Below are 23704 nucleotides of genomic sequence, written 5' to 3'. Positions count from 1 at the left end.
AGTGTGCCTGAAAATCTGGACAGAGAAAGATATGAGAGTCATGATTTACTGGGTGCTTTGTTGCATCATCCTACACAACATGATCATCCAGTTTGAGGAGGAAATGGACAATACAATTGAGCATTCAACTGATTGGGCAGTTAACAAAGGAAGTGGCCTTGATGATGGGGATGGAATTGCTGTGGTGGAGGCTGTGGAGACTATTGGTCAGTGATTTCGAGCAAAGCTATTGGATCAGTTGTTTCAACATCTCAGATGGGAACAAACCCATTAATGGCAGTTGTGGGAGACAGTAGTATTAGCAAGATGAAAAAAATACATTCACCATATGTACATCTTGCAAGAGAATAGCGGAAACATGAATATGACATGAATACATAGTGGGAACATGCTGGAGATGGATACAGTGGGGAAGCATGGGTAAAAACTTGGCCACAACAAGATAAACCTATGCAGTGGGAGGGGTTGCATCTGAATCGGCCTTCATGAGTTTTGAAAGCTTGATTTTGAGGCAAAGTGTCTCTGCCTCACTGTTGAAGGTGATCTCCTGGGCCTTCATCAGCTGGATGTCAAGTTTCTTCACCTCCAACTCCAATTCCATCTTAGTTGCCATTTCCACCTGCTCTTTCATCAATTCCTCCTTCCTATGAAGATATTCCATCTTGATCATATAGCATTTAGTCTTCCCAGAAGAAGAAGAATCCACTAACAACTCAGCTTTGTGACTCAAGTTGATGAGTCTTGATGCTGAGACTTGCCACATTTAGTTAGCATCAAACTTGTCTTTGATGATGAGTCCCAGAGGGACTGGTTAGGTTTTTGGGAAGAGCTACCAGAGGAGTCAGATGTTGTCATAGAGGCAATACTTGCAGATGAAGGAGGAGGGTGAAGATATGGTGAAGACTGAGAGAAGGCAATTCAGCTGTCTGATGAGGGCATATGGCCCCTTTGCAGGAGGGAGAACCTAGAGGGGAAATGAGTGTCACTTGGCATTGAAGGCCATTGTAACTAGCAATAACTTATCAGTAAAATTTCATTAACATTGCTCTGAATGAACATGAACATACCTCATCACCCTGCACAGATGCAGAGTCCATGTTGATGTCAGGGTACTCATCACCACCAGTCTGCTCATCCCCAAACCCTGGCATTGCCTCATCAAACCCAGCTCCACCATCTTCTTCACCCTCATTAGTGACTTCACCACTAGCTTGAGATGGCATGTCCTGCTCAGCTTTCTCAAGTTCCCCCACTGTCCCCCCCACACCCATGCAATCACCTGCAATCTCAGCCCTGGAACCCAAAATGTTCTTCATACCAAGTGTCTTGTTTTGGATAACCACTAAGAAGCCCTTTGCATGGTTTTTGTTTGGCTTGGAGTTGAAGGGCTTGGGATTGAACAATGGGTTCCCCTGCCAAATGGAATGTAAGTCATCATATGAAGGAAAACTGTTGAGAATGACATCTGTATGTACATATAAGCCCCTGCATTCTTGTACATCAGTCATGTAACATACCATGAAGGTTGACAAATTTTGGATGGCCAGGTATGATGCCTTCCCCTGGCTGTTTGAATCATGCATGGCACTTTCGATAGCTTGCTTTCAGCCTAGATGATCATTAGTGAATCCTGGGTTTATCAGATGATTGGAGACTCATGTATTGAGATGGTTGCCCACACTGACTTGAAACTTGGCAGCACTTGCTGTGTACATGTCCTTGTAGACACTGTCATCCTTGAAAATGGCTTGGGCAATCATTGCTTGGACCTCCTTCTTGTTGTAGCCCACCAGTCTCTCAGTCAAAGTAGATGATAATGATGGGGGTAAGTTGCCTGAGTTTTTGTTGCTGAAAAGAATCCTGCAGTTAGCAGGATGGCTAAGAAGCCACTGGACAAGTATTTCAGTACAAGGAGTATCCCAATTGATGTTTTTTGGCTGGGTACTTTCCATCAAGGAGTCAGCCACCAGCTGCTTGTTGGATGCTGGGCCCTTCCCTTTACTCCCACTCTCAGGTACTTGTGAGGATGATCCACCACCAGTAGTTGCAGTTACAGAAGGCCTTCCTCGACAAGCTTGTCCACTTGATGAAGCCATGGGTTTTGATGAGAGTGACTGCAGGTGAGCAGACTCTCGAGGGTGTCATCAATAGGGAGGCATAATTTTCAAACTCTGTCATAGCATTGCTCTCGAATTTGCCACTTCCAGAGCACTTCCAGAGCACTTCCAAAGCCACCTTGAGTGCCACTATTGATATAAACTGTGAAATTTGCATAAGAATGTGGCTGGTATGAAGTATGGCTAAGTTTCATCCTAGTTCTCATATTATCACAGTGTAAAATCCGATTCAAAGCTCAATTTTTGTCTGTGGGGTTGTGTGAACAATGCAGGAGCAATACTTGAATTTCATTTCAATTTGTGAGCTTGTCAATAGTTTAATTTCCCATAATTATCTGCAGGTAAATAACCTTTATGAAATTATACATACCATCATACTATCTACTAGGCAGATACCTTACCAAATGATAAACAGGGTGGCAAACACAAAAGGAATGCAAATTGAGCACAAATTGTATGATTGTTTCACATGTGTGCCACAGCAATATCAAGCATAAATTGAACATTTTTCCTCACTTGCTATCTCACTTCAACCAACATTGCACTTGTAACCAATGTTGTAGTGACAGCTGAGCCACTAGGAGTACTGTAAGCATCATCAGCTACAGCACATCAGCTCAGCACCATTCTCAGAGGTTTTGTTTGCACATATACATAAATAGATGTTGATGATTTCTGTTAATGTAGTAGCTGTGCACTGCACAATCCTTGAGTGGCCCCACCTACAAACCTCTTGCTAATGACTGCAAACACATGAGGGACTTCATCTTGGCAGGGTAAATTGGCATTGTAATAGTGTACTGGCCATGTTGCCATCATTGGCTGCATCGAGCTTGGAGAGGTTCCAGAAGTCAGTTCACTGACAAGGCAGTTGATGGCACATTGTATAAGGGAGATGTGAGCAGTGAAGAAGTACCTGCAGTGATGGTGTTTACAATTAAATTGGGTTGAGAAGGAGGCAGAGACTGGGGACTTGCAAGAACATGGATAGTCAGAAGGAGTCAATGGCTTAGAATGGGAAGATGTCCAGAGCTGGATTTACCTTTCTTGTGCCCTGCACATGGACTGGAGTCAGTTGGACAGGGGCTAAGGGTGCAATTCATTTTGGGCTCAAGGCTATTGCAGCAGATTCCAATGCAGTTGCTGCCTGACACCCTCATATACAGTGAGTGATCACTGGGGTAATCCTGCCATGGATGGTCAATCATTCAAATGACAATGGCAGAGCAGTGAAATAGTCTACCATACTGTTGATCCCCAGTGATATCTTGTGTAGGGACAGACACCACTGGCACCCTCAGTGTTCGAATGAGCACCTTACAAAAAAGGAAATTGCTGCAATAGGTTTTATTTTACTGCATTATTGATTAAACAAGTTGTTGGAGTTTATCACCTTTACCTTAGTTGTGGTTCACTGAGCACAGCATTATGTAATCCAAAAGCGGACACTTAGCAGTTTATTTTTTCCTTACTGCACCTCAGCTTCAACCAACTTGAAGTCTGAGGTGGGACTCCTTCCATTCATTATATTGGAACACTTACTTACCTACCTACAGTATATTCCTCTCCATAGGTAGTTCATTGTTTAGCTTCAACCAACTTGAAGTCTGAGTATATTCCTCTCCATAGACTTGACAATCCTGCAGTGTGTCATCCTCCAAAAGGTTATGAGCCCCACCTGTGAGTTCTAATCCTAGGAAAATTGAACACGTCAAGTCTGGTACAAAGTGTCTACTATGTCTGGTCTGTCAGCATCCACTTCCAGTCCCTCAAAGGTCCTGGTTTCTGCCTCAACAGTAACCTCTACTACACCTTCAGGTAAAGCTACTCAAGCCTCCAGTTGACTCTATGACATACCATCCCTCAAAGACAATGGTTTGAACTTCCAGATGTGGAAGTACCGAATTATGATGATCCTAGATGTCTGTGGACTTTGGGAGCTCGTAGAAGGAAAGTTGAAGGCACCTGATGCAGCAGCTGATCCAGTTGCATGTGCAGACTGGCACTACAAGGATAAAGAAGCAAGGGCTCAAATCACACTTACTCTAAAGGATGACCCACTTAGTGGTGTTCTGCATGCCATGACAGCAGCAGAAGTCTGGAAAAAGCTATGTGAGTGCTATGAAGGCAAAGGGAAACAAATGATAGCCTACCTTATAGGTGAACTATTTCATGGTATCCTAGCAGATGATGTCTCGATGGAGACGCAGCTTAATGCCATGTGGCAGAAGGCAACAATCCTAAAGTCTCTGGGACAGCCCCTTGAAGACTCTCTTGTTGCCATAGCCATGGTCATCTCCCTTCCAACTTCATACTCAACCCTTTGCACTATACTCATGTCGTCCAATGAGAAACTAACTCCAGACTCTGTCATTTCCCAAGTCTTGATAGAAGAAAAGTCTCACTGCACCTCTTTGGCACAAACTGCCCTTGTAACAAAGATGCCTAACAAAAAGGGAAAGAGGAATGACAAGAAAAAGGCTTGTGGCTATTGCAAGAAGATGAACCATGTCGAAGATGACTGCTACAAGAAGAAGGCTGATGAGGCAGCCAAGTCCCCATCACAGGCTGAAAAGGATAAGCCTAAGGAGGACAAACTTGTTGCTAAAGTCACATGCATCTCACCTGTTGAAGACAGTGCCCTACAGCTCTTCATGGCCACTGACAATGGCAAGAATCTACACATGCACTGCGTCATTGACTCCGGTGCCTCTGTGAATATGTGCTGTCAGCAGAAATGGTTCACTTTGCTAAAGATGCTCTCACCCCCACAGCCTGTAGTCGTTGGAAATGGGAGCACAATTCCTGCTACTGCCATTGGACAGATTGAACTTTGTATGGATCTTCCAAATGGGAAGACCAGTAGAATCCTACTACAGAAGGTCTATTTTGTTCCAGATCTCAGCGCAAACCTCCTCTTGGTGGCATACCTTGCCACTAGAAATGTCCAGGTCACCTTCACAGGTGGAACATGCTCAATCACTGATGGTACAGACACTGTAGGTGTGGGCCATCGTCAGGGCTCACTCTACATCCTTGCAGCAAGGACTCACTCTCCAAGTCATGGAGCACTTGTCGTACAAGGACCATCTCCACTACTTGACCCTACCCTTACTTTCCCAGCTCTCACAGCTGCAGCACCAAAGTCTGTAGCCACACTTGACTTGTGGCATCGATGACTTGGGCATGCAAGTACAAAATCTGTGCTTAAACTGGTTAAAGCGGGAATGGTTGAAGGCATGGAGCTTACTGGCACTGAGCACTCAAACTCTGTATGCCAACCTTGCCTTGAAGGGAAGCAACACCGTAAGGTGATACCCATCAGGTCAAACATTGAAAGCCCAACAGTACTCTACTGCACATACTCTGATGTATGTGGCCCCATGGAGACTACAGCCCGAACTGGACACTGCTACTTCGTAACCTTCATTGATGCTTGCTCACACCACCTTGTGGTTAAACTAATAAAATCCAAGGACGAAGTCTACCCCTCAGTGAAAGACTACCTCGCTTGAGCTGAGGTCGAGACTGGCGAAAAAGCAAATTATTTTCGGAGTGACGGAGGTGGGGAGTATGGCTCAGATGAGTTCAAGGCCTACCTCAAGTCAAAAGGGGTCCACCATGAGAAGATGAATGCCTATACCCCACAGGAGAATGGCATTGCTGAGCAGATGAACCGCACACTTGTTGAAAGTGCGCAGGCAATGCTAAAAGATGCTGGACTGCCAAATAAATATTGGGGAGATGCTATCCAGTATGCAGCCTACCTAATCAACTGATCACCAACCTGTGCTATCTCCAAGGATGTCACACCATATGAAGCCTTTACAGGGATTAAGCCATTGCTGGCCCATATCCAAACCTTTGGCTGCACCGCACACATACATATACCTGAGGAAAAAAGAAAGAAGCTGGATGCAAAGTCCTTAGAATGCATTCATCTGGGCTTTGCAGAGAACAAGAAAGCATACCTATGCTTACACCAGCCCACTGGTCATGTCTTTGAATCCTGGGATGTAGTATTTGATGAGGGAAGCACAGCAGCGGGCCTAGATCGCGTCTGGATAGAAGAAGATCCTGCAGGCATGGTTAGTAAACCAGCAGACATAAGAGGGAATGCCCAAAAGGGCAATATGTTGCACCTGGATACCATCAGGGCTTCAGGCATGGAAGGCTGTGCTCACATGGAGTCTGATGATGGGGATCTTGAGTCTAGTGAGGGAGAGAGTGAAGATGTTGTCCATGAGGTCGAAATCAAGTCAAACGACACACCTGATAACTCAGGATCAAAGGTAGATCATTCCCCACAGCACTCAGAGGGTAACATGCCAGGCAGCAGCCAGAGTCCTAAAAAAGCGCTTGAAATGGCCTCAAAACCATCAGTAAAGCAAGCTAGGATGACACCAAAACCTACCATGCATAAAGTGACACCCCTGCAGCCCTATCCAACTCCAATTCTGCCTCGAGAGACCCACAGGTCCACCAGAACACAAAAAGCGCCACCTAGAGATGATGATTATTGCTTTTTCATCAATTCCTATGACAGGACAACCTTACCTAGTCAACAGCTTGTGGCGCCAGAGGGTTCAGGTGCAGAGAGTGAGGGTGGAAGCCCCGTCGACAAAGTCGCTCGAGAGCGAGAGCATGTGTGTGGCAACAGCGAGGCTGAGGTGGCTGAGATGAATGAGGAAATGGCTTACAAAGCATCCACAACACATGACAATGAACCTCACTCATTCAACGATGCAATGTGACACACCAATGCAGATCAGTGGTACGCTGCGATGATTGATGAATTACAGACCTTTAAGTCCATCAGACTGTATGAGGAAGTTGCCCTGCCCCCTGGCCATAAACTGATTGACTCAAAATGGGTCTACAAGATCAAGCGAGGGTCGACTGGTGAAATTGAGAGGTACAAGGCTTGTTTGGTAGCCAAAGGCTTTACACAGGTACATGGGATCAACTACACAGAGACATTTGCACCTGTCACCAAGTTCACAACCATCTGAATACTCCTGGCACTTGCCACTAAGTATAATCTCGAAATTCATCAGATGGATGTTAAATCCGCATTCCTAAATGGACTATTAGATGAAGAAATATACCTTCGCCCCCCTCCAGGCTTTCCTCCTGACAGCAACAAAGTCTGGTGGCTGCTATGAGCGCTCTATGGCCTTAAACAAGCCCCCAAGTCGTGGTACTCTCACCTTTGGACTGTTTTCAAATCCCTGGGTTTCACTTGAAGCCAGGCCGACCATAGCCTCTTCTTTAAAGTCAAGAATGGCATACTCATTGTTGTTGCTGTCCACATAGATGACAAGCTAATACTCTCAAAGTGCTGCACAACCATTGAGCGTGTCAAGGCTCAGCTCTCACAGGAGTATGAGATGAAAGATCTGGGGGAGGCATGTTGGATTTTAGGAATGGAGATACTTTGCAACTGTGATAAAGGTATCATACAGCTCTCACAGAAGAGATATGTTGAGAGTATTCTTGAGCACTTTGGAATGAGTGAGGGGTGAGCTGTCGCGACCCCCATTGAGCCTAACCTAAAGCTCAAAAAACTAGAAATTCCAGAGGCCGACACCAAGTCATACCAGGGTGCTCTTGGAGCCCTCATGTATGCAATGCTAGCAACAAGGCCCAACCTTGCCTTTACTGTAGGCATGTTGAGCCATCATGCTGCATGCCCTGGGCATGAACACTCTACTGCGCTAAAGCGCATTTTTTGCTATCTGCGATGCACCCCCGATGTCCACCTTACCTATAAGCGAGACTCAAATGCATGTGCGATTGGGTATGTAGATGCAGATTGGGCAGTGGATATCAATGACCGCTGCTCTGTTACTGGCTATACGTTCATCCTTTCTGGTGGAGCTGTTAGCTGGTCATTGAAAAAGCAATCATCTGTTGCTCTCTCAAGTACAGAAGCCGAGTACATGGCCACATGCACTGCCATGAAGGAAGCTATCTGGATTCGTACCCTAGTCCTTGAACTTGAGACTGTGTCATCACACGAACCCACTCCCCTCCTCATCAACAATCAATCTGCTATCTCACTGGCTTGAAATGCAATGTTCCACAACTGCATGAAACATATTGTGATCCATCATCACTTCATACGAGAGAAGGTGGATTCTGGAGAAGTAGTTGTCAACTATGTGTCTACCAATGACCAGGTGGCTGATGTGCTGACTAAGGGTGTGTCTAGGGAGAAGCATGTTTGTTTCTCTGAAGCTATGGGTATTGTTTTCTTTTAATTCCTTCTTGACTATACTCACTGAAGGGGTGTGTTGGAGTTTATCACCTTTACCTTAGTTGTGGTTCACCGAGCACAGCATTATGTAATTCAAAAGCGGACACTTAGCAGTTTATTTTTTCCTTACTGCACCTCAGCTTCAACCAACTTGAAGTCTGAGTATATTCCTCTCCATAGACTTGACAATCCTGCAGCACATCATCCTCCAAAACAAGTCACCTTAGCATCTGTGGTACTGAGTATCTTGTTACAGTGCAATCATGGCCAGGCAACAACAGTACAAGATTTGTTGGTGCTGTGTTCACAGTTGCTGCAGGGGCCACTTGTGAGATCCTCTGATGAATGTATCCATCTCAGGTGTTCTGTTGAAACTGTCTACTCATGCTTGCCATCAACATGATGAAGAACTGTTGCAGCAACATCGCCAATCCATGGAAAATGAGGGTGTGGAAAATAGGATTTTATTGGCATCCCTTAAAATGCTGCAGTTAGATGCTACTGTAGTGTCCAGGACCAACTCATTGACCATCCTTGATGCTGCTTCTATGGATGTTGAATGTGGTTCATCCTCCAGCAGTACATTTCATTAAATGAGCTTTGATTTATCTAAATCCAGGTGGTCCATCTGTTGATCATTCTATCATCATGAATACCCTCCAAGCACCTCAGCAGGTCACATCTAGGCCTGACTCATTGACTGTCCCCGGTGTTTCCATCAACATTAATCTGTCCATTGATCGTCCCACCAACACAAATATCCTCTCAATGTCCATGCTCATGTGTCATTGTGATAATTCTCCTATGGATGTTGAACATAGGTCATCTTCCAGCAGTAGGTTTAATTAAATGAGCATTGATATATCTAGATACAGGTGGTCTGTCTGTTGATTCAACTGTCCTTCATGCTCCTGTCAATGTCAATCTGTCCATTGATTGTCCTGCCAATGCAAATACCATCTTGAGGTCCACACTCACACATTATAGTGATAACACTCCTATGGATGTTGAACACAGGTCATCTTCCAGCAGTAGGTTTAATTATATGAGCATTGATTTATCTAGATACAGGTGGTCCATCTGTCGAATTGACTGTCCTTAATGCTCCTGTCAGCATTAATCTGTCCGTTGGTCATCCCACTGATGCAAATACCATCTCAAGGTCTGTGCTCATGCATTATCGCAATAGTGCTCCTATGGATATTGAACATAGGTCATCTGCCAGCAGTAGGTTTAATTAAATGAGCATTGATTTATCTAGATACAGGTGGTCTGTCCATCAATTCAACTGTGCTTAATGCTCCTGTCAACATTAATCTGTCCATTGATCATCCCACCAATGCAAATACCCTCTTGAGGTCTGCACTTGTGCATTATTGTGAATTGTTCCATGGACATCAGATCGGTGCAAGCCACCTTCTCACTCAAACATTAGTATTCAAAAGCCAGCCAAAGGCTGTGAATGATCCACCCCCTGCTCTCCATTGGTGGCACTGTTCAGCTTTTCTTATGCATCAGGAGGCCATCATGAGCCTGATCAGGTTAGTAGATGGTGTGTACCCTCAAGACAGCATGGACCTGGATGTTCAAGAATCACAGAGGTGCCTTTCCCAGGAGCTGGACTCTTATTGCAAGTGCTTGGATGCAATAGTTGATGCCCAATGGGCAAAGCTGAAGGGAGAGCAGGGCTTGCAGTCATTTTCTGGGAGTCTGAACTTGATGTCTGACTTAAGTTACTCCGCTGGTTAGTGCATTTCATCACTTGGGATGAAATCATATAATGAATATCCAACAGACCTGCACATTGGCTTCCTTGATCATCTCAAAACTGTATCACCACCTGTGTTGGCCTGTATCACTGTTGTTGTCACACTTCACCTTCTGTCAAATATGCCACAAAATGCATCTAATTTCCTGTTGGATGCAGTTCAATTAATTGTGTTATCTGCCTGTGAATGGGCCATGACATCCCTTGGGGGAGACATCCCACTCCCACTGTTTTGTGACTCCTTGCAATTCCAGAGTTGGCCTTGGGACCTTTGGTCAGCTATCCATACCCTCAATTTAGACCCAGAGCTCAATATCTATGCTTGTTGCCCCAGATGCTGTGCACTATACTTGTACAAGTACCAGGCTCAGACCCTTGATATCCCAGAGCAGTGCACTGCCAGGTAGACAACTGGAAGCCCAATCTGCAACACACCACTTTTGTATTGTTCAAGTTCTACAGGAGATTCTGTGCCACACCAGACATTCAATTATCAGCCACTCAAAAGCTGGCTTGCCCATCTGCTTTCATGACCAGGCATTGAACAGTCCATGGAAACCACCACAGCTGGCTGTCCTGATTCATTCATCTCCTGACTGGTGTGCCCTTGGAAACATGGACCTGTCTGTGATGTTTGGGATGGTGAGGCATTCTGATCCTTTAAGGGTCCTGATGGAAAGACCTGGTTAGATGCTGTCTCTGGGGAAGCTTGACTTGTGTTTAGCCTATTCATTGACTGGTTCAATCCCTATGGAAATCGAATTTCTGGAAAGGCCAAATCTGTTGGTGCCATCTACATGGTTTGCATGAATTTACCCATCCATCTTTGTTACCTCCCAGAGAATGTCTACCTTGTGGGGATCATACCAGGTCCCAAAGCCCCTCCATTACATCATCTTAATCATTTCCTTGGCCCTCTTGTTGATGAACTCCTGCAGTTTTGGCACTCTGGGATCTGGTTTACCAGGACTGCTGACTATGCCATGGGACACTTGGTTCATGCAGCTGTCATTCCCCTTGTATGTGATCTGCCAGCACTTGCAAAAGCAGCTGGATTTGCCAGTTATAGCAGTTCTGAGGGTTGGTGTCCCTTCTGCTGGATATCCAAGGATGACTTGGCAAACTTTAACACTGGGTCCTGGAAACAATGAACCTGGGAGGAACATCTAACACATGTTCTGCAATGGCTCCATGGGCAAGGGGGAGTTCAAAGACCATTGTATTGGGTCAAGAAATTCTAAAAGAAGTATGGGCTGACATGGCAACTACCACTCTGCCATCATGGATGACAAGGCCTCCTTGCAACTTGGGTAGTCCTGGGCATGGGGAACTCAGAGCAGATCAGTGGAGAAGTGCATGCCTTGTTCATCTTGTTATCACCCTTGTCTGCCTCTGGGGCCATTTTCATGTGGGAAGTCAGGAGAAATCCATGCTGGACAACTACATTGCACTTGTCATTGCTGTCTGGTGGGCTACTAGGAGGTCAACATCTGATGACCATGTGGAAATTGTTAACTCCTACCTTCATTACTACCTCACATCACTGGTGAAGTTGTATACAACAGAAGCACTCCAGCCTTCCCATCATTTATCACTTCACCTATCTCAGTGCATCCAGCTCTTTGGACCTGTACATGGATGGTGGTCTTTTCCTTTTGAACATTTCAATGGTATTATTCAACAGTACCACACAAATAATAAAATTGGTAAGTCCTGGTTGCTTTAGAATTACTATTTAACTAAATGAAATCTACCAGGTGAACTAGAGTTGACATTCATGAAAGCCTTTTGCCAAGGTGGGAATCTTCATGCACTGCTTCAACACCAGTCAGGGTTCCCTCAGGTATTGGATGCACTGAAGCCACTGATCCATAAACATTATGGTGATACTGTGTTCAACAGTACACTCACCAGTGATCTAGCAACCTTGGCCAAACCTGCAAATCCATTAGTTCCAGAAACTGGAGGATTGGACCATCCCAAGACCCTTCCCAATGACATCTATGAACTCCTGCTTGCCTGACTCAATTGTGATGCCACTGCACTGCCCTTCTTATCCTATCAAACAAGTGTAACCAAGCCAGGTCATGTACTGGATCCCTCTGTCAATTACTGCAAGGAAATTGAACTCCATGGGGTCAAGTTTGTGGCATCAGTAAAGCAGAGAAAAAGCAGCTCCATTGTCCTTTTTGAAGTGCCTGGTTGTGACAAACCAAAGGCTGGTCAAATTACTGGGCTCTTCTATCATTCTCACATCAACCAAGGGACCTATGTTACAGAGTGCTTTGCAGAAGTCCTCCAGTTTTTGGATCTTTCACCTCTGGAATATAGTCATGACCCATACCATCAATACCCACTCCTGGAAGTGCAGTTATACCGCACCCAGACCTGTGTTGGGGTCATCAAGGCATCAGACATTATCTGTCATGCTGCAGTCACACCTTTCAAGTCTCCATAAGTGCAGGAGGGTGCATATCAAGTTGTTCTATCACTTAACAGGGTGAGTTTGCTTCTCACTTACTGCAGAACATTATAATTTCTGATGTATTGGTAGGGTTAGTAATTGAAGAAAGCACCTGTACATACAGTACTGTACACACAAATTCATGTCAATGATATGGTCTCATTGAACAGGAGCTGGTTCATCCTGTGACAATTGACAGTTTCCACTCAAAAAGCCATGCCAGTCAATAGACATCATGTTAACAGTTCAAGGCTTACAATCCACCAGTCTCCATAAGGTTCATACAACCTGTGCACTTCACAGGCACCCCATGTCCTCTATGGAAAACCCTGGCTCCTGCAGTACCTAATTGTCATGCTCCATTCAGCCATCCCATGGATGAAACAGGGTCCATCTGACATACCTCCACCATATGCTTGGACAGCCAGGTAGGCAGCCATTGCACTGGCAATACACTTGCCATTATAAGTCCTTCCACCATCAGCAACCAAGAAACAGCTTGGGGATGCAAGGTTGCACCTTGGATGATGATACCATGGATGAAAATGACTGGTTGGATGTCAGATAACTGCTGGAGATGCAGGAGCATGTGAGATAGTGTGAAACTGGGGCACATGATCATCAGGGATGCCAAGTTGTTCTGACATTTTGGTGGGATGATGGTCACAGAAAGATGAAGCTAGATCACAGACATTGAATAGTGCAGTAATGATAGATATGAATTGTCCAACTGATGATGAACAATGCCCACTACATGAGAATCAATGGTGGGTTGTGCCTCAGGCAATACCATAGATGAAAATGAGTGGTTAGATGTCAGAGCAGGAGTTCCTTGGGGTAGAGAGGCAGACATTGGGGGAATAACCACCAGAGATGCAGGAGTGTGTGAGATGGCATGAAACTAGGGCACATGATCATAAGGGGCACCAAGTTGTTCTTGCATTTTGGTGGGTGTAATGGGATGACAGTTGCAGATGGGTGAAACTAGATCACAGACATTGAATAGTGCAGTAATGATAGATATGAATTGTCTGACTGATGACAAACCATGCCCACTATGCAAGAATTGACAGTTACCATCAATCAAACTGCCCACTCAGGGAACAATGAGGACTTGAAATGATTTGTGTCCACAAGCACTGCTTTGGGAACAATGGTCACAGTGAGTAGTGCACCATCATTTGTCAAGCATGCCAGCCCCATTCACATCACATATGGAGCAAGGATCCTTTCCAAGATATCGAGAGTCTGTGAGAAGATGACTCTGGATGGTCATATCACAAGGAAGGAGTAGCTGAGGAGCAAGAGGACAGGAATGAAAAGGAACAGGACAGGGACCAGATGGGAGGAGTCAACATGAGTGGGTTAGAAGAGGTGGGGGAAGGGTATACTAATGATCAGGAGGAAGTTGACCTCACTTCATTCACTTTTGATGGATCATCGGTGGCTGTGATTCATATGGTGACTTGCTCAGGACAAGGAAGTGGCAATCACAGAGGATCAGGCTGGACCCCCCCATTGTAACCATTCATAAGCCGCCCTTGTTGACAACATCTATGGCCCCCCAATCAGTGCTGAAGAGTACAAGCATTACCCCCATATCCATGATGAAAGACCTGAACCACAATAAGTTCTGCACACCAGTGCAGAAGATCAGACATTGGTGGTCTGTAAGCTTCTCTGATGGGAAACAAGATGGAGCCATCAGAGGTCTCAGAGCCAAGCCACATGAGAGCGACAATGACATTGGGACAATTATCATGACAACCACAACATGACTTGATCCTAGTGAATCTTCATCTGGCTGCTCACTTTCTGCTAGGATGAAATGACTGGCAGAAATGATGCATAAGCTCAAGATTACAGGTAAGCCATTGTTTTCTGCAGCTAAGTCAACATGATGTTCACCAAGGAACATGTCAGAGCAGGAGTTCCTTGGAGTAGAGAGGTGGACCCTGGGGGAAATCTCACTGGAGATGTAGGAGTGTGTGAGATGGCACAAAACTGGGGCATGTGATCATCAGGGGCATCAGAGCAGATTTTTGGCTTTGAATTGCCCATCAGTCTGTCATCTCCAGACAGAGGTATAAACTCTAGACATCAGAGGCCAGAGGATGAGAACAAAGCAACCACTGCTGAGACAATGCCAATGCTTCCTAACTTTGTCTACCAGAGTCCATTGGAAGGTTGGTACTGACAATGGTGACATGAATTGACCATTGGCTTGAATTTTAAATATGTTAGGTCTTGCTCTCATCCCTCATCCTCCTGGACTGATGTCAAAGCCAGGCCTAGGTGGGTGATCTCTGAGGGAAACATTGGGCTGGTCTGATAGTACCTACAACAAAGTCCTGGTTGAGATCATGTTTACACTTTTCTGGTAACATGGTAACACCAACTGAGATTCCATCATTTAGGATGATGTACATGTGCTTTGCAAGCAGTTTTTTGACCTGACAAAACCATACAGTCAGCAGGATCCTGAGGCTATAGTGAGATATTCATTGGCAGTGGGTCACACAAGCTGTTTAGTTCGCTTCCATGATGCTAACACCTTGCATGGAAGGTTCATGAAAAGTTTCCTGAAATGGTGCATTATGTCTCCCTCTGGCCCACAGAATCCTTCACCACCATGTATCTCAAGAACATGGCATTTGAAATGCACAGGAAAGTTTTTTCAGGGAAAGGAGAGCGCCCTTCATCACAGGTCAATGAGTAGATGTGACACTTTCTTCATATGTACAAAATGTGCTCTGCCTCTATGGGAACATCAATCTGATCCTGCATGCATCACAGGAATTCTAGTAGAAGCTTGCACAGTTTGATTGTCAGACCCATATGAGCTGTTACAGTAATGAGGTTTAAAGAATGTGAGACATGTTGAAGAAATGAATGTATAACAAATGTGCCATTCACCAAGAAATGCCAAGGGTGAGAGAAAGCAGATTTGGGTGTCAGAGCAACAAGCATGATGTCCTGTGCTGACTTGAGCATGAAATCAGCAGGCAGGACAAAACCTTCATATGTCATCACTGACTGTAATGGGGGTTAAAGACTATTTGCAAAGTCATCAGAGATAGTGATGTGGGAATGATGGTGTATGCACAAGAACGAGTGCCCAAGTGCCTTTCAAAGCAAGAACTAGAATGAATGTGATCACAATGATCTTAATAGTCCCTGGATGATCTGCTTTGTCCAAGTTGAAAAGCTACATCCCTGCCATGAAATACAGTACTCTATGGCTGCAAAATGACCCACCTGTCCAAAAGCATGTTTGATGTCCATGTCTGTTTTTGCATTCCAGAGTTTGATGGTCATGCATGTGCCATGTCCAGTGGCAGATGTTGCTAAGAAATTGTAATTCCTGCCCTGGAAACTACACAGCACCTGTACCATGACACCTACAGAATAAGCAGTTGCTATGAGGTATGTTAGAGGATTGGATGTACTTCTGTGATGAAGAGTTTGGACTTGTGTTCCTGTTCTTGTGCACCACACCCATACCTTACCATCAGTAGCTCCACTGACCACCTCTCGACCACAATCAACAAAATCGATAGCACATGGATAATTTCCATTAGAAGAGTCACATGGGAATGGAAATGATAAGGATATGACAGAGTGGCCCACAGGATACAGGTCCAGGCCAGTCATTAGATTGGATATCAAGATGTGTGTCTTGTCTGGCAATAGTGCCACACTCCTCTGTAACCTTGATTGTCAGTTTGATTCCAGATGAATAAAATGAGGACTAACATATGCTGATGCATGTGAGCAGGACAGATTTGCCAAAGCAATTGTGATTTCTGGATGTCCCAGCAGCTTGATGGAATATTAGAGGACACTAACAGTGAGATATTCTGATGACATACATCACTCCATGATTTAGGTAGGCCACAACAACTTGATTCTTGCCTTTGAGGAAGTGTGCAGATCTTGGCTGGATACATATGTCTGCTTCTGTTTGATGTTCATCAAGCTCTTGTGGTGCAGGAAGGAGGATTACTGTCATATATATGTCTATCATTCAGAAAAGAGCTGTTACCAGTCAGTCCTTGTGACAACTGTAAGTCTACCTTTGTTCAGCTCTCATGCAATGTGGACTTTGCAGCCTACTCCTATTGTGAGGTCCCCAGAAGAAGGGTTCATGTCTAGGCAATGAACAGGCGCCATGATCCCCTTCTGGATGTCTTGTGTGTTGTCCAGGTTCTGGGTCACCATGATTCAGTACAAGAAGTACACTTCCATTGAAAGGGTAAAAAGATATCTGCTCACATTAGGTGCTGGAACAAGTGCCAATTTTCCATCTTCACACCCAAAGATGAGTCTCGAAGAACGGGAAGAATGGACATCCCACTGCAGGCAAAGTACTGGACTTTGAAGGGATGCCCTCTGTGTCATTGCTCTTGTGTGGACATCCCAAATAATGAGCTGTAAATCTTCGCTGCCACTGGCAAGATACTTGCCACACAGAGAAAAGGAGAGGCACATAACAGAGTCAGTGTGTCCATCAGCCAGAGCCCTGGCTGGTTGGTATGCATTAGTAGTTGAGTTGCTGGTCATGGTCATGAATAAAAGAATATCAAAGAATGCAAGTGTCAAAACATGGCATCCATTAAGCACCATTCAATGCTTTGTCTCTCTTTGAGGTTATGAATCCTTATGGGTGACATTTGAAGCCCAAATCTCGAGTTCAAAATACAACTCATTGACAGTTATATTCTGAAATTTCTATCAAGGAGAATTGGTAAATGGGTACACATTTGTCTCATCTGTCTTCAGTAATCTACACTCCTCTGCACAGAGAGAGTCACACCAACCCCTATTGTAACAATCGATGGGTAATCCCATTGGCACTTTGGTGTTTGTGCTCATTTTTGGGGGATTGGGGTGGATATGGAATTGTAGTGCATTACCCTGCAATCTAATATGACCTGCCTTCACTATTCGGTGGGCAGTACAGGAATCGTTGATTTACTGATACAGAGTGGCCAAAGTGGCACTTCTCCAGGGTGGAGTCGATACAACATAAGTGCACTGTTCAAGAGGCCCTTCTCCTTTGTCTGAGCTGATACCTTTTATCCCAATGTGTTTGAGTAGTGGGGCATGCCTATGTATGCTGGCATCATCTTTTGCCATCGCAATATGTGCCTGAAACAACTGTGGTATAGGTGAAATGGGGCCTTAGCCAGAGTCAGTGGCATAGATAAAGTGAACCTGCCTGTCGCTTTCAGGTGGTACTGGCTGTGGTGACTAGACACCTTTGTTTCTTGGAATATCCACCCTGGAGTTCATCATAGATTTTCTGAAGATGCTTCAATTTCCCATTTAGTGTGAATATGACATAGTCCATATTCAAGAACTTTTCTGGAATGGGGGGGTAGTTGTACCATTTGTGGTTGACAACTTTATCAATAAAATCACCAGCTGCAACAGCCTTGGCACAGTTGTTAAAGGTGGATGTCTGCTTTCCAATAAGATCAAAATGGAATTCTCAGAGGTTATTTTGATGCAACCAGGCAGCTTCTCATCGAAGGCTCTAATTTCATCTCATGTGGGGGGGGGTACTGTGTCCAGAAGTTATGATGTTGATTCAATTTTGAGGAGGATTTGTAAGTGCTTGTGAAGGTGTTGCTGGACATGGGAATCAGTTACTGAAATCAAGATGAAGCAGATGGAGCTCCGACCCAAAAGATTACTCTGAGGGGATCCTTTGCAAAGGGATCAAATCTGGTGCTTCCCTCATCATCCAATGACTCATCATTGGCTTTACTATCATGTATGTTAGTGCCAGGTGACTTCCATTTATGGTGCTTGGTGTTCATTGCAACATTTTGATGTACAATTACTGGTCTACTAACTGCTTCATGAATGGCAGTGAATTCCACTCTAAGGTTTTCTTTGAGGGTCTTAAATGCATGAGAAACAACACTGAGAAAGGGCCCATTTTGATCAAGTTTGTCCAATGCTGGCTGCCTCAAAGAAGGGTGAATGCCTTCTATGGATGTCAACCCTGGAGCAGAACCAAAATGCCCATGAATGGAACACTGTGAGGAAAATGGCACCAGGTTACAGTGACTGGAGTGGCTGCTCATGGAACTTGCAGGCACAGCTGTCAGCCCCGGTATGGGACCAGATTGTCCATGAGTGGAACTCTGTGAGGGCAAGGGCTGCAGGTGATTGGAGTGTTTGCTCACAGAATTTGCAGTTTGAATTCCTGTAGGATGTTAGAGGTTGACAAAACTGTCATAAACAGTGGGAACAGATACCTCACACAGGTGTCAGCCCTGATACAGAGCTAGATTGATTGTGGACAGAACTCTGCAAGGGCAATGGTGGTGGATGACTGGAGTGTCCACTTATGGAACTTGTAGCTTGAATTCCTGTAAGACATTAGAGGTAAACAAAAGTGACACAAACGGTAGCAACGGATACCTTGCACAGCTGTCAGCCCTGGTACGGGGCAGGACTGACCATGAACAGAACTCTGTGATGGAAATGGCAGCAGATGACTGGAGTGTCTGCTCACAGAACTTGCAGCTTGAGTTCCTGCAGGACATTGGAGGTTGAAAAAACCATCATAAACAGGGGGAACAACAGATACCTTGCACAGGTGTCAGCCCTGGTATGGGACCAGACTTTCCATGAATGGAACCCAATGAGGGCAATGGCAGCAGATGACTGGAGTGTCCACTCATGGCACTTGTAGCTTGAATTCCTGTAAGACATTAGAGGTCAACAAAAGTGACACAAACAGTAGCAACAGATACCTTGCACAGCTGTTGGCCCTGGTACAAGGCAAGACTGACCACAAACAGAACTCTGTGATGGCAATGGCAGTGGATGACTGGAGTGTCCACTCACAGAACTTGCAGCTTGAGTTCCTGTAGGTTGTTAGAGGTCAAAAAAAAATTGTCATAAACAGGGGGAACAGATACCTTGCACAGGTGTTGGCCCTGGTATGGGACCAGACTGACCATGAATGGAACTCTGCGAGGGCATTGGTGGTGGATGACTGGAGTGTCCACTCATGGAACTTGTAGCTTGAATTCCTATAAGATGTTAGAGGTCAATAAAAAGTGACATAAACAGTAGATGCAGATACTTTGCACAGGTGTTGGCCCTGGTATGGGACCAGACTTTCCATGAATGGAACTCTGCAAAGGAAACAGTGGTGAGTGACTGGAGTGTCCACTCATGGAACTAGTAGTTTAAATTCCTGGGAGACATTAAAGGTCAACAAAAGTGACATAAACAGTAGGTGCAGATACCTTGCACAGGTGTCAGCCCTGGTACAGGACCAGACTTTCCTTGAACAGAGCTCAATGAGGGCAATGGGGGTGGGTGAGTCCTCACAGAACTTCCAGCTTGAATTCCTGGGAGATGTTAAAGGTCAACACATAAACAGTAGGTGCAGATACCTTGCACAGGTGTCAGCCCTGGTACAGGGCCAGACTGACCATGAACAGAATGCTGTGAGGGGCAATAGGGGTGGGTGACTAGAGTGTGTGCTCATGGAACTTGTGGCTTGAATTCCTGTGAGACATTAGATGTCAACAAAAGTGATATAAACAGCAGATGCAGATACCTTGCACAGGTGGTATGGGACCAGACTTTCCACAAACAGAACTCTGCGAGGGAAATGGTGGCAAGTGACTGGAGTGTCTGCTCATGGAATGTGCAGGTTCCCATAATTCCTTGTTGTGATTCCACATCCATACTTGCACTGCAGACTCACCCCATAGATGGAGGTAGAGGTCAGTGTGTTCAACCTCCAGATCAGCAGGAGGGTACTGAATGGGACCAGAATGTCTGGATCAGCTTATTGCTTATTGATGACTGGGTGACATGCAGAAGGTTGGGAGAAACTCTGAAGGCAACAGGGGTTGGGAGGAAACATGAGGTGATGAGTAGGAAGAATTCTGAAAGTGTCCAAAGGTGTGGAGCAATAGGGGTTTGGTGCAGAGGCAAGTGGAATTTAGTGACAGACTCCTGTTTCAGCATCAGGGAGTATACAGCTCCCTACAATGTTCTATCCAAAGAACAACCTCTCTGAAGAAAAAGATCCAAACACTATGGAGGTGGATGGAGTAAGACTCTCCAGAGAAGAAAGAGACCAACACATCAAAGAAGGAAGATATTTCAGTTGTGGAGACAAAGGGAATCTTCCCTGAGAATGTCCAGACAAAGGGAAGACTCCCCAAAAGAAAGTCAACAAGATCAGAAAGATTGTAGAAGTTGAAGAAAGTGATGATGAAGAAACAGTCATGGGTCCCTCTATTGCTCTAGTAAACATTGCTAGAGCCTTGGGAAAGGATTTTTAGAAGGGAACTCTGCATTGATGCCAGATGTTCCCAGTAAAAAGGACAGTTCTATTTCTGTTGCCCCTGTACTAGTATCTTCCACTCTAGATCATACTATGCAAATCCCCATTGCCCTCTATGCATCAGAAAAAACTGAGAAAGTCATCAACACCACTGCACTGGTTGATTCTGGTGCAGAAATATCATGTATTGATTGGGATTTTGTGCAAAAGCACTGAATCCCCACTCAGCAGCTCACCAAACCCATCCTTGCCAAAAACACAGATGGATCCCAGAACTCCAAGGGAAAGATTCTGTTTTCTGCTGCCCTCTGCTTCAAGGTCAAAGGACTTGTTCACCAGTCCTTTTTCCACATCATCAATTGTGGATTGGAAAATGTCATTCTTGGTCTCCCTTGGTTACAAGAGAACAATCCTATTGTTGACTGGAGAATGGGAACCCTCTCCATTGATAAAAAGACCAACCAGTTGAAAGAACTCTATCACAACATCTCCTCTGTTGCCATTGAAGAACCAACTGTGAACCTTGTATCCCCTGTTGAGAAGAAAGGGATTAACAAGTTCATGGACTATGGAGAACCAGAAGACAAAATCATATGTGCCCACTTTGTGATGTCACTTGGAAAACTTGTTGAAGAAGCAGAGAAGGTTAATCCCAAGACACAGCAAGCATTTTACAATTGTCTTTGCACAAACATGCAAGCAAATTCTTTTAAAAGATACTCTATTTTCTCACATTCCCTCTGCTTGAACAAGTGGAAATAATCTTATGTATTGAACAGCTTTTCTGACAGAAAACATGGCACAGTAGATTTCCAATGTTTTTCTGGTGAAAAACAATTACTATGACCCACCACCAAAAACCAAAAGCAATCATCAAAAAAAATATTAGTACTGTTTTCTGCATGTTATGTAATTGATTAATCAAATGTTGTAACATGAAATAATTTAAACACACTAGTCATTAGAGAATGTGTGATGTTCACAGAATGTCACAAGTAAATGATAAATGTTTTGTATGTGATAATACTAATAAACTTTAACCAAGTCTTTCAATGTTGACCCACAAAACATCAGATTATTGGCTCAATGTTTACTTCATAAACATGACATTTAAAACAATATTTGTTATGTGCAAAAACATGCTACTGAGATTCCATATTAACATGCTAAATATTTTCAATCAAATCACACCAATTTGTCTCCAAGAGAACATGATAAATAAAGAGTGCATTAAAGTGTCCTGTTGTACCACAGAACATGATAAGTGGCATCCGCAACCATCAATGCTATCACTGCTTGTCCTTGCTCAACCACCCCATCACATGCTGTCACATGATCTTATCTCATGGAATAAACCTCAGTCAGTCATGATATGTGCCACCTGACTTTTTATACTTGAGTATTCTGTGTCCTTTGTTGTTTTTTCTTGCAACAACACATTGATGACACACATTATAATGTTCTGTGGTAGAACAGGATAGTCCAAAATCCATGGTTGCCCTGACTGACTAGAGAAAGAGTAGCCTCTGATAGCACCCACACTACTCATGAATGTCCCCAGTCCACTTTTGAAAGTGAAAGAGTACAAGGCAGTTCATGCAAGAAATGGGGAGTTCTGCACTGTATTTGCAGTAGGCAGCAGTCTCAGCTCAGAACATTCACAACACCTCTACATATAACATGCTTACTTCACAGTTTATAATGCTCCATGGTGGAACAGGATATTGATATTTTATTACACTATTTATTTATCATGTTCTGTGGTACAGCTGTGGACAGACAAACACAATGATTTTGATTCTGGATTCCCATGACTTTTGGGGGGAAAACTAACACTTGATTCAGATGCTACAGGTGAAAATACATCAAAAAACAGTGGTCCAAAGTTTTTCCCATAACTTTTTAGGGTGGCCAAAATTTTGGTTAGACTGAATGTGGTACTTAGGGTGTGGTAACATGTTATTGACCCTATATAAGGTAGGATTAAGAACCACTTCAATGAACATCATGGCTTTCTGTGAGAGCTGATGGACATCAGGACCCTTCTTGTAACCCTTGGGGCATCTGAGTGACTGTTTTCATTGGGCAGCACACTTTGCTTCTCTCAGAGGTAACTAAGTCTCACCAAGAGGATCATCACCAGCAATAATGGCAAGGTTGACCAACTGAGCACAGAGATCAGCCTCACCAACACCCATGACTTGGAATGTGGCATGATCATCTTCAAGCTCACCCTCTGACTCACTCTCACTGGCTGTAAACTTCAAACTGTCAAGTACATTGATGCATTTCCACTCCAGTTCTCCATCTTCTGCCTCAGGGCTGGGAGCATGAGATCATGTCCTCATGCATTTGCTTGTGTGCTGATCCTTGTCAGATTTGGGTGTATCAGGGAATGATACATTGCCTGTTTCAACAACAGCTGAGCTCTGGTTATGCAGACCAGCCATGTTGCATGTTACAGTGGGTTTTCAAGGGCATTCCTGTGTCTGTTATGTTTCACCCCTGTCTTTTCCCTTTTCTCTTCACACTTACCTTGTGTTTGATCCAATGGACTACTTTTCCTTTTTGAGCTGTCTTCTCCATGATCCAACAGCTCTCTGTTTCCACCATTAGTGATATTGACTTGTTACATGCTTAGGACATGTGCCATTGTTGTTCAACCAATGGTGTAGTTACCTTGATACATGCAGATGCCTCATGGTCCATTTCTTGTACAGTATTTAATCTGTTGGCTCAAGTCTGGTAGACCCAGACTTGAGCTGCTCAA

At 44.4% G+C, this 23704-nt stretch overlaps 4 protein-coding genes across 4 annotated transcripts; 2 read left to right on the top strand and 2 right to left on the bottom strand.

Moving 5' to 3' along the window:
- Nucleotides 1-9024: 9024 nt before the first annotated feature.
- F5J12DRAFT_787103 (uncharacterized protein) lies at nucleotides 9025-10125 on the top strand (the record flags this gene model as incomplete). The annotated part of the gene is made up of 7 exons (XM_051743581.1): nucleotides 9025-9146; nucleotides 9198-9211; nucleotides 9252-9342; nucleotides 9394-9407; nucleotides 9448-9538; nucleotides 9590-9603; nucleotides 9644-10125. 7 exons carry the CDS (start codon nucleotides 9025-9027, stop codon nucleotides 10123-10125), a joined length of 828 nt encoding a protein of 275 aa, XP_051594618.1.
- Nucleotides 10126-11327: 1202 nt separating this feature from the next.
- Nucleotides 11328-12167, top strand: F5J12DRAFT_728555 (uncharacterized protein; the record flags this gene model as incomplete). The annotated part of the gene is made up of 2 exons (XM_051741893.1): nucleotides 11328-11850; nucleotides 11902-12167. 2 exons carry the CDS (start codon nucleotides 11328-11330, stop codon nucleotides 12165-12167), a joined length of 789 nt encoding a protein of 262 aa, XP_051594617.1.
- Nucleotides 12168-15875: 3708 nt separating this feature from the next.
- Nucleotides 15876-16432, bottom strand: F5J12DRAFT_695764 (uncharacterized protein; the record flags this gene model as incomplete). Its single annotated transcript, XM_051740434.1, has 3 exons — nucleotides 15876-16009; nucleotides 16058-16313; nucleotides 16361-16432. Coding segments are annotated over 3 exons (462 nt in total), but the record flags the coding sequence as incomplete, so codon positions are not given.
- Nucleotides 16433-18268: 1836 nt separating this feature from the next.
- Nucleotides 18269-20124, bottom strand: F5J12DRAFT_787102 (uncharacterized protein; the record flags this gene model as incomplete). The annotated part of the gene is made up of 9 exons (XM_051743580.1): nucleotides 18269-18621; nucleotides 18806-18825; nucleotides 18929-18991; nucleotides 19083-19157; nucleotides 19213-19326; nucleotides 19418-19492; nucleotides 19586-19660; nucleotides 19880-19984; nucleotides 20069-20124. The coding sequence occupies 9 exons, from the start codon at nucleotides 20122-20124 to the stop codon at nucleotides 18269-18271; spliced, it is 936 nt and encodes a 311-aa protein (XP_051594615.1).
- Nucleotides 20125-23704: the final 3580 nt, after the last annotated feature.

Source organism: Pisolithus orientalis, assembly GCF_024613125.1.
Source record: "Pisolithus orientalis strain OTSU chromosome Unknown F5J12scaffold_86, whole genome shotgun sequence".
In the NCBI taxonomy this organism is placed as follows: Eukaryota; Fungi; Basidiomycota; class Agaricomycetes; order Boletales; family Pisolithaceae; genus Pisolithus; species Pisolithus orientalis.
The sequence above is the reverse complement of the archived record's forward strand: the minus strand, read 5'-3'. Positions and strand labels throughout refer to the sequence as shown.